Source organism: Rhagoletis zephyria, unplaced genomic scaffold (genome assembly GCF_001687245.7).
Source record: "Rhagoletis zephyria isolate East Lansing unplaced genomic scaffold, Rhagoletis_zephyria_1.1 Rzeph_scaffold_00980, whole genome shotgun sequence".
In the NCBI taxonomy this organism is placed as follows: Eukaryota; Metazoa; Arthropoda; class Insecta; order Diptera; family Tephritidae; genus Rhagoletis; species Rhagoletis zephyria.
In genome coordinates, this window is record NW_016158064.1 from 13,382 (window position 1) to 24,718 (window position 11,337).

The 11,337-nt window shown below is 38.0% G+C and overlaps 1 protein-coding gene across 2 annotated transcripts; it reads left to right on the top strand.

Annotated features, from left to right (window-relative positions):
• Positions 1–1,862: 1,862 nt before the first annotated feature.
• LOC108362294 (uncharacterized) lies at positions 1,863–7,308 on the top strand. 2 transcript variants are annotated; one of them, XM_017615224.1, is made up of 6 exons: positions 1,863–2,076; positions 3,241–3,550; positions 5,691–6,400; positions 6,478–6,826; positions 6,905–7,125; positions 7,185–7,308. In XM_017615224.1, exons 1-6 carry the CDS (start codon positions 2,020–2,022, stop codon positions 7,269–7,271), a joined length of 1,734 nt encoding a protein of 577 aa, XP_017470713.1. In that variant the 5' UTR covers positions 1,863–2,019; the 3' UTR covers positions 7,272–7,308. The 2 variants fall into 2 exon arrangements, with proteins under 2 accessions (XP_017470713.1, XP_017470712.1); XM_017615223.1 differs by lacking the exon at positions 1,863–2,076 and adding an exon at positions 2,841–2,977.
• Positions 7,309–11,337: the final 4,029 nt, after the last annotated feature.

Below are 11,337 nucleotides of genomic sequence, written 5' to 3' on the forward strand. Positions count from 1 at the left end.
CGATAACAAAATCAATGAATATCGATAAAAAAATCGATAAATATTGATAACAAAATCGATAAATATCGATAACAAAATTTATAAATATCGATAACAAAATCGATAAAATCGATAACAAAATCGATAAAATTATCGATAACAAAATCTATTAAATTATCGTTAACAAAATCGATAAACATATCGATAAAAATGTCCATAACAAAATCGATAAAAATATTGATAAAAATATCCATTACAAAATCGATAAATATCGATAACAAAATTGATAAATATCCGTAACAAAATCGATAAATATCGATAACAAAAACGATGAATATCGAATAAAATCTATAAAAAAATTGATAACAAAATCGATAAATATCGATATTAAAACCGATAAAATAACGATAACAAAATCGATAAATATCGATAACTAAATCGATAAAAATGTCGACAAAAATATCGCTTAAAAAATAGTTAAAATATCGATTACAAAATAGATAACAAATCGATAACAAAACCGATAAAATATCGATTATTTTATCGATAAGTCACTAGAATCGCGAAAATCTCTAAAATCCCAAAATAGTTCACAGATTGAGTCTCTGTGTCTCTCTCTATATCCTTTCCTATTTAATTACCTTAATTTTAATCTTTCTTCCCCTATCTTCATCTTTACTTTTATCGGTATCCTCATCCTCCTCTTTGTCTTTACTTTTATGTTTATCATTTTCTTCAGCTACATATTCTTCTTCACCTTTGCCCTTATATACATATGTACATATATGTATAAGTAAAGTGTTTAAATTTACCTTGGTCTTAATTTTTGCCTTTATCTTTACGCATCTTTGTTTTTGTTTTTATTTTTACCTTTGCCTTTATCCTTTTCTTTATCTATTTACGTACTCAACTCTACTTTCATTCTTGTATTGGTCTTTATCTAGCTCTCATTCTTTAACCTTCCATAAGCAAATTTTTGTATAATTAATATCATATGGATACACACAAGAAGCACCTAATCCAGCCCCAACCATTTCCGTTGCACCATTTCCGTGTGCGATTTCCGTTGAATTTGCCAATTTACTCCCAACCAACCAACCGCCGCTGAAGTAGTTTCACTTCAAAAATTTTGGGTTTTCTATTGACGTTCATAGGCAATGATCACACGCTAGGTACCTATTCGAATTTCGAAAGGAAAACTTTTTTGTGTCCGTTCCACCCTAATGTACATACATAGTACATGCATGTAATACCTTAGCTTATCTACCTTGAGCTGATTTCAACTCTGTTAATACGTTTTATCGCAATTTGATTGACATGATTGAACATTCTTCTTATCAATTGTTTCAACAAATTCTCATTCTAACGTCACTGAACAAAAACTGTAGCATACATCTGTGCGTACGACAAGCATGTTGCGTAAATTCTACATACAGCAACAATAGCTTATTGTTGGAAGAACAAAAATAAACAAAAAAACATGAACAAAACTGACTGCCTTATAACCGCTCCACCCTGCTCATGGGAAAGCGTACGCGATCTTAAGATAATCTCCAGTAGACCCTTTGCGGCAGCAATCATCAACAGAACACACACGCCGCCATAGACGTTGCCAACGCAAAGGGCTTCTCAATTATGGGGGGCGGCCAGCCGCCAGTGCCTGCTGCGTTACTGGTGACGGTGACTGACTACGGTACATATATACATAGTGACGCTGGTGCCGGTGGGGATACTTACATATGTACATATGTACATGTGTACATATGTATGTGCGTGATGCGCGAGTGGGGAGCGGCAAAAACGCTTGATGATTATGAAGATAATTGTGGAGCAGACTGGCGTTGAGTGAACGCATTTTGTACTTTCAGTACGATAAGTGACACGATCAGCTGCAGTAGTGTGGATAAGAAGCAAGAAGTGAAGCACTTGTTTTGCCGGCGGCACAGCGATTTGACAACGTGATAAATACATACATACATATATGTAGATACTATAAGCATACAAGAGAACGTACATATTTACATACATACATACATATGTATGTGTATTTATTCACTTATAGTATGTTGTTGTTGGAGAATTATAATTTTAATTTATGTACGTAAATTCTACTCGACTAATTAAAGTGATTAACTAAAATAAGTGCACGCGCGCGGAGAAAGTGATTAAGCACTTTTTTCCTCCTTAATTTCCACTTTTGAGAAGTCTATCTTTTACGGGATTCCTACCGAAATACATATAGCAGCTTTAACAAATAAAGAATAGTGAAAAGCGATATCTCGCAATGCTAATCTCCCGTGGATATTATCTAGCGATAAGAGCATCCATCTTTCATCAGCTAAGTTAAATGTGAATGTATGTGTGTGCGGGTGCACGAAAATTTGCGCTGTTGGACAATGTTTACGATTTGAGCTGCTGCCGTTGCCGCTGATGCTGCTGCTGTGCTTACACTCACACACACCCACCCACACGAAGTCAACGTTAAGTAGCACCTCCTGGACAGACAAGTCACTCGGGTATACGTATGCACTATATGAATACAAGCGAATATTGCACAACAATAATAATAACAACAACAACAATAATAACAACAATACGAATTGCAGATAACTCACAAAGCGCATAAAAAGTATAAGAACAAGCAAAAGAAAAGCAGAAAAAAGTATATATAAAATAAATTCCTTTTGTCGCGCATCGCGTCACAGCTACAAAATTACAAGTTAATTTCCGCAACGCACAACTTAAATACATATGCACATACGTGCATAAATACATTTGTTAATCTTGTTTATTTTTATTTTTTATTTTTGTTGTTGTTGTGGTGGGTGCAAGTCCACGCGCTCAATTGAATGTATCCCACATTGTGGCAGCAATGAGTATAACGGCGCGCGGCAAGTGGACCTCAGCGACTGCTGTGGCGACAGCGGGCGTACAGCGCAGGCGTGTGATCAACAAACACATTCAACAGAAGTATCTGTTATGTGGGTTTGCTATACATGTACATATAAACATATTTAATTTAAAGTAAATTTGTAATTATTAAGTACCTACTTACAATTATTTAAATACAATAATTAACTATAAAGTTGAAATATCGAAATAACAAACTAACTCGCAGACATGCACACTTACTTGCTTATATACACTGCCTGCTAGAAGTAAGCATCCCATCAACATTAACAGTACATCAACATTTTTACTCCCTCCTCTCCCTCCTACTCTCCTCTCTAATGGTTTTCTCATTTTTGTATTCACTTTCAGGCCTTCCTCGCCACTCCTGCCTACCTCTACGGCAATGTCGTCGAATCGGATAAGGACTTGGTTTTGCGCATTTGGCCCGCCATTGTTTATCAGGCTACTGGCCAGGTTTGCCGCTCCATTTTAGAACATCTGGACACCGAATATCGGGGACGTGAACGTGAGACCACCGAATATCGTCGCTTCTTTCTTTGCGCTACGCTGATCACTTGTTTGTCGCTTATGATTAGCGGCATATTCTTCTCATCGGCTTGGGTCATTATTTCTACAACAACACAAGCAGTGGCTATAGTATTCTATGGATTCTTTGCGGGTAAGAGTTTAAGAACATCGTCACGCGTGCGTTAATACGATTTGAAGACTTTCAGGAAGTGTATCAGCAAATACACATTACATTCTAAGGACAGTTTACGATAGGTTTAAATAGCTGGGGAATGCATTCCTTCTACACGTAGGTCACTAGAGACTTGTTGTAATATCGTACCGTCTTTCTCACTAGTCTACAAATCACTGGGTTAGTGCTGTAAACTTTACAAAGCGTTGTCTTCTTCTACTTAAAACCGGGTAATGGTATAAAACGTGTTTAACTCTTTTCAAATTCAACAATGTTTCGGTGCGATCATCTCTAATTTTCTGACGTGTATTCCAATTTGGCGGTGGCCTGTAAGAAGAACATTTATTTCCTGTTTAAACATAAAACCACCGAGGAGCGTCTACAGCAGGCTTCACATAACAAAAGATTGTTCCTTCGTGCATTGGATTCTTAGAGTAGTGCGAACTCTTGCTTACCATAACATACAAGTGGTACACCTACCCTGCCCTCTCCTGGAAAGATGTGTGTGGTTTTCTTTTTGGTTGTTGTTGAGAACGAAAACAATGACCCTGAAGATGGAACAAAGCCGAATCCGATTTGACTGCACACGAAATTTGACACGGGATGACGGAAATTCGTTCCAAAATACATTATGTGATGTGTGCGGTCGTTCATGTCTCTGCCGATTCGTCAGCTTTGCAATTAACTTCAACATCTCAGTGCGCAGACACTTCAAAACATTGAATTCTTATATGTTAGTCCATCTATAGCCCTATTGCTTAAAGTAAGCTAACAAGTCCTCAACTTCTCTAATAGCTGAGCAGCCCTAAAAGCTTTGGTCTTACTCATAGTCCTTTGTCGATTTGTTTTCTCTGTTTAGTTCTTTGAGTCCCCTGAATGGCCAACAGTTCTGTTTAATATACAGTGCGGTGGTTGGAGAGACAAAAGGCTGGCTCCAACCTCAATTCAGATGAGAAAACTCAGCCTCCAACTTTGACTGTATATAACTATATCAGACCTATATTGTTGTAGCGGCACTACTATGCCCCGCCTAGGTGGATTTGTCCATCAATCGGTGTCAGCTGACGGTAGGCCCAGTAAACGTATAGTTTCGACGTTATGGTGTTAACTAAGTGCGAATGTGAATAGGTGGTTGGTATCTTAGGGTTATTTCCACATACTGGACTCTCATTGGGTGCGTGGGGTCGAATCTGGTTGAATGGCTGTTGAGACGGCTACGGTGTCCAGACCGTCCCACTAGGCAGCTACATTCACGCCTTTGATAGGTCGAAAGTGGCAGGAAGTGTAGACAGACTCTCTATGAATTCCATTGATAGCTCGTCTATACGTCGTCGGGTCTAATGGTTCTTTTGTATAGGCCTGCGGCATTTTGACAAGTCTGCGGCTTCGTTCACTGCGTCGGAGAAGTCTCCAGCGACCAAACAGGCGCCAACAATGTATCTTTGTATTCGCACCATGTTCTACTGGCAAGCGACGTGAGAACCTTGTTACCGCTCCGTATGTTTGAGAATTTGGAGTTGTTCACCGTCGAAATTGGTTTGTCAGCGACGTGAACGCATAGTTGAAACCTGATCTGCTTCATTCAGGTGGTGAAAAGTACCACCGTTGATTTCGTCGGGGAGAGGATTAGGCTCCATGCGACTAAGTTCGGAGAGGCAGCTATTTACTTCTGGACGCCAATATCGAACAGTCGTCAACGTAAAAGTGCAGGAAAACTCCCTCCGGTGGTATTGGTATTACAACTTTGTATATCCAATCGAACTGGATTGAAATTACACAATCGTCGTTACTCATAGGTATCGGATTGTTCTCGAATGCTTGACCTTCGCTAAATCCATGCGCCAGCTTTTTTAAGTCTTAATGGTGTTGAGTGGTCATCCCCCAAGAAAGTGATTAAAAGGAAAGGGAGATAGGTTCAAGATCGAGTTTACTTATACACAATTCGGGGCCTCTTTGTATTCATTTCGGGTTTATACGCGTGGTTGATTTCATGAGTTTAGGACACCATACTAAGACTTATTACGGACAATTGTGGTATAAACATATGCATATATATAGAATACTATCTTCGGAAACGTAATTCCAAAGATAAATGTAACCTTTAATTCTCTTCTTAAAGGAATCGGTTCTAGTCTCTTCATTTGGAAGACCCACGTCATTTTGGAGGCGGTACGTCCGCGCGAGGATAAGTTTGTTCGCAAAACGATACATCTCTGCGGTGAAGCGTTCTGTCAGCTCTTCCTCTCGTTCGTCTTCACAAGCCTACGTACACTGTACGGCACAGCACAGTCCATAGTTCTCATGTCCGCTCTATTAGTGAACCTTATACCCATTAGTTTGATCATTACGCGTCATCGCGAAGGTTCCATAACCAAACGTATTTCGATGATCACAGCGGAGAGCGCATTTCCGCCACTACATCACCAGTTGGGCGCCTTCCCACCCAGCATTGCAGATCAAATCGATGGCATTGAGGTGCAGTTGCCACGCCCATGGAAAAGTACATTACGAGAACAACATCCCGGACCTGCGACGGCTGCACTTTTTGCCGCAGCAGCGGCAGAAGCGCGTAGCAATTACATGCTGGCGGCCGACGAAGCGTATGTGACCTTTGTAAATCCGAATGGTGTAGAGATTATGGAGATTATACCCGAAGAGGATGAGACCGTGTCAATGATGCGCGGCAGCTCAGCAACGATTGGTAAGAGTCACTCGAGCGTGGCAGCGTCGCAGAAAATACATCCAAATGCTTCTTCGAATGGCTTACAACAGCTGGATGAAGCGGCAAATGCTGGTGCGGCAGCTGATGTTACAGAAGCTGGAAATTTGGTAATTTTGGTAATATTAAGTGGGGTGAAATGATCTTAGATACTAATGTGTATATGTACATATTTATTTGATGACAGCACAAATTCCAACGTTTGTCACGCAATGTCACCACGCACATTTGGAAGAGTTTGAAGGAGAAGACTTTGTTGCCATTGCAGCGCGCATTGTTAGTGCCGAGGCTTTATTCGACAACTCTACTCATGTCGGCGGATATTTTTTCGTATGTAATGTGTCTAACGGTACTACCAGGGCTGGCGGTCAGTCACCATGCAATCAAAAATGCCGAGATACCATTTCTCTTCTCATTGCTGGCATTTCCGTGGATGTGCTTCTCGCTGATGACGCCACGCTTCGGTAGCAGCCTGTATAAGCGAAAAATCGAGTGGCACACATTGGGCAGCGTATGCAAGGCGTTGGCGCTGATTCGTAAGTATAGCAAACAAATTCAAATTCTGTTATCAATCAAACGAGTGGTGGATTACATAATTTACGCCAATATTTCAGTCATCAGCTTCTCTACATCCAAACTTCAACTTAGCGTTTCTTCTGTGCTGCTCGGTTTTGGACAGTCGGTAACGCTTTTTCTGCAGGATGTCGTATTTCAGCGCAGCATGCCACGCGCCCAATGGACTGCCATACGCTCTCCAGTGCATTTCACTAATGGTCTACTAATGTTTGTGTGGGGCGCTTTGGCTCATTGGGTTGTCGTGCATTTTTCCTTTCAGGTATGGGGACTTTTCGATCGGAAAAATTTCTAGAAAATTGCTTATATTCTATGTTCTAGGCTAGCGTCGGTTTAGCCGCTATGCTTTACGTCGTGGGCATGCTAACATGGAATATGATTTTCGTTTGCTGTAATACCAGGGATTGAAAAAGATTCTCATGCGCAACTGTTAAAAATCCAGAAACAAATCTAAAATGAAGTATTAGAAAATAGAATATTGCGAAAATATTTATTTGAGACTTAGATTATTCGATTATTTGTTCCTTGTTAATATAGCAGAATGTATGTATGTATTTTATGTAGTAAGAAAATTCAAAATTAATAATTTCATTTAAGTAAAATCTTACAAATGTACATATATATTATTTTAAAATTTTCGATTAAGATTTAAATAAAGATACATATACATTAGGGTGTCGCACCAAAAAAATTAGCATTGGTAAACAATTTATTACATTTACGTAAGCTGAACGGATTTGAAAATACCACCAAAAATCTCATTATCTTGATTATGCAGCCCTTGTAAGCATCTCAAGTAATTTTTTGAAAAAAAACTATTTTCTCCACTTGATTTTATTTATAAAAAAACTAGATTTTCGACGTATTTTCCAATTGGTCCAGCTCATATAAATCTTATTATTTTTCCGAAATATTTTGGCGGTAGTCTTTGAATTTAATATATTTTTTAATTCCAATGGGAAAGCTCACCGTTCGCTTTTTGTATGGAGAGTGATGCACCCTAACAGACATATGTATGTAAATGTAAATTTAATAGGTGCAACGGAAACAAGGGACATAGAAAATCTTGTTTATCCCTATGATAGGTCACAACCCTGACGGTCCAGTCTTAGTCTAGCCAATACCGGACAGTCACACATAATATGCTCCGGCATCTCCTCCTCTTCAAGACAAATAGGCACTGCAATCCGTATCTGGTGCATAGGACAGCGCGGTGATTATGACCGGTTAATTAGCCAATAAGAAACTTCATGTTTGCTCTATTCAAAAGATTTCTATCTTTCCCAGCAAAAAGATAACCAAAAAGTGTAATCTGTATGAGGCCTCCGCCTCTCCGCAGTACTTACTACGTTCTAAGATTACCCATGCTTCGATTATGAGTCTCGTGGAGAACGAACTGAATCCACAAAACGGCTCCGGTCCCACAAGCATAGACGATGAGCATTCTCTAGCCAATTAGGGGGTGTCAAAGCGCTCCTTGACGTCCCTGGAGGCGATCATTCCATTGGATAGGGCCTGATTTTCGCCTGGTTTTCAGAAAAGATTGCTAGAAAGGCACCCTTCAAACCCTTTTCAAGGCTCAATTGAGACTGCATTCCTCGAACATGCTGCTGCTTGGATAAAAATATGTTATCTAACAAAAACCATGTAAGTCCAAATTAAAAATTTTGTAAAAAAATTTGGAAAATTCGGCGAAGTCCAATCAAAATTTCAAAGTTTTAATTAGAATTTTTTGAGAAAAATTTTGGAATGCAGTTTTACAGCCTATTAAATTTTAGTGAAGCTGGTTAAAAAAATACAAAACAACCATTATGCGAACTAAGTTAACACACCCTTGTGCACAAGGGCGCTCTGGTATATAAAAATAGTTTATGCAACCTCACATACGCGGTTTTGCATTATCTTGATACAAGGTTTTACATTTTGTTGATACGCTGCTTTGTACTTTAAACGACGATATGTTAAATTTTGCCATATTACGACGTTGCAAAAATACTTCTATAGAAATGTGCACAATTTTCTCTTTTTTTTTGGCATACCATGTGTTTACCTTAATTTACGCCATTGTCTAAAATTCTTCATCATATCGCACACCGTCTTCAAAAGAGTCACAACTCAAGATTTGGCATTTTTGAAATTATGCGCTAAAATTGTACACAGAGCATTTATTTACCTTTCAAGATTAGTACGGCTGCATGCTCTTGGACTAACTTATCCCGTTTTTTTAATACGACACTTTCAGAAAAAGCACGAAATATAACGTATATATATTATTGCCATTTTTGTTAAGATTAAGAGCCAGTTACTCAATGTCTGGTTAACACTAATCTCCGGTAAAACATCGTTATCGACGTTACCGACTCCATGTTATATGCATGGAGCCGAACACGTCGATAATGATGTTTAAACGGAGATTAGTGGTAACCACATATTGAGTAAACGGCCCTAAGGGCCGGTTGTTCAATGTCTGGTTATCACTACTTGCCGGTTAAACATCATTATCGACGGTTTCGACATCATGAATATAACATGTGATCGATAAAGCAGCTGTTGTATTTAACCGGAGCTTCCACCTCCGATTTGTGCTTATCAGAGATTGAACAACCGGCCATAAGTCTCTACGATGAGCAGAACTCAAGATATAACGATTTGAAGAAGTACATTATTAGTCAGAATCACGAAAAAAAACCCAAACTTTGACAGATCAGGGGCTGGATTCTGTAACTGTGAGTTTTCAAGTGTACATACCATGAACCAACTAACAAGATCACGCAATCGGAAAAGAATGAAAAAAGTAAATTTGTGAGCGTTTTTGGCATCTGCCTAAAAATGAAAACAAACAAAGAAAACGAAAAAGGCGCGGTTATTGAGTGCGATTAGATTGGTATTTATTATAAAATATAAAAAGTGAAACTTGATGACAATTAGCAAAAAAAGTTCATAAAATATGGTTTTAATGATTGAGAGTGTTTTACAATCGCATATTATCGGCACCGGCCGATTTTTCAATGCCAACGTTCTGACCACAAATGTGCACCCACTTTTCACGCAAATTTAAGCCTCTTGGCAAATCAAACAGACACACAAACTTGTTCCAATCACAAAGCGCTTCATATTATATCATAAATTTGTAATAAATCAAAATTTCTAATTAATACCGCTGCAGAAAACACATAAAATCGCTAAAATATCACTACGAAGAGGTAGAAGACGATGTAAACAGAACCAAAAAACATCAAAAACGCTACGAAAACTTTTTTCTGAAAATCGATTACAAATACAACGATGGCGGATTACGTGATCTGTAGTCGTTGGTTCATGTGTACATACACTGAAAAATGGGTACACTCTTCATTTTGCGATTCAGGAAGTGTGAGAATGAGTTTTGGAACCAGGGCAGAATACCTACATTTCTCTACTTTGAACTTCAATAACACCAGTAGGTTTAACTTCCCGCACAAAAAAAGCGTTATAGTAATAATAACAATATCCCAACGGTTTTTACCCTCCATTCCCGCCCATCCGCACGAGGGGCGCAGTCCGCATGACGTACGGAACCAATATTTTAAATTTTTGCGCCGAGTCACGATAGGCAGGAGTTTGTTAAGTGTCGAGATCTAAAACTGTTCAGCTACAGAACTAAATTCATCAGCTGATTTTATGTATTTATGTCAATAATTCACTTATTGAGAGAGGAGAGTATCGCTTTCTTAATGCTGAAAAGCGGATCTGATATATCAAACGTGCTGGAATGATTATGATCAGGACTAAGAGCAGGGTTGCCACTGACGAAAATAAATACATACCATATATTTAAAAAAAAATCTACGACATCTGGAAAAAATCTACCAAAAACTTTTTTAGTTATTTTCATAAAAACTATAGCTGTGTTCTTTGTTTAGTTAGTTCAACAAAAAAATTTTAGTAAGTAATTTTTCTTTAACCAATGAAAATGTATTTGAGGTCATATTAATGACATCTTCCCGGTTTCCTTCAACTAAAAGCAAAAATGATGAAACTAAAGGCAACAACGAAACTTCATCATTTGAAAAAACTACAACTGCAGTTATTATAGACAAATACAGTGATTCAAAAAATTGCTGGGTGATTTTTTTTTATAATATTCACAATGTTTTTCAGCAGAAATTTTATAATTTTATTTTTGTAAAAGAATATTGTTTGCGCTTTAACGAAAATCATAAAAATCAAGGATTAAAGCTATGCATATACCACATTTAGAAGAATTTAACAAATTAACGCCAAAATTTCGAACTTTTTTCTCTGAATTTTTAAAACATTTTTGGGTTTACAGTTTTTAGTCCATTGAATTTTAGTTTAACCAGCAATACGCACGTGCAAATTCCCGTTAATTTTAATTTTTTTTTTTGCCACCGGACTTTTGTCTTTTTTTCTTTTTTAATTTAACAACTGCCGTTAAAACCGGCGTTGATTTTTTTTTATTTTTTTTTTTTTT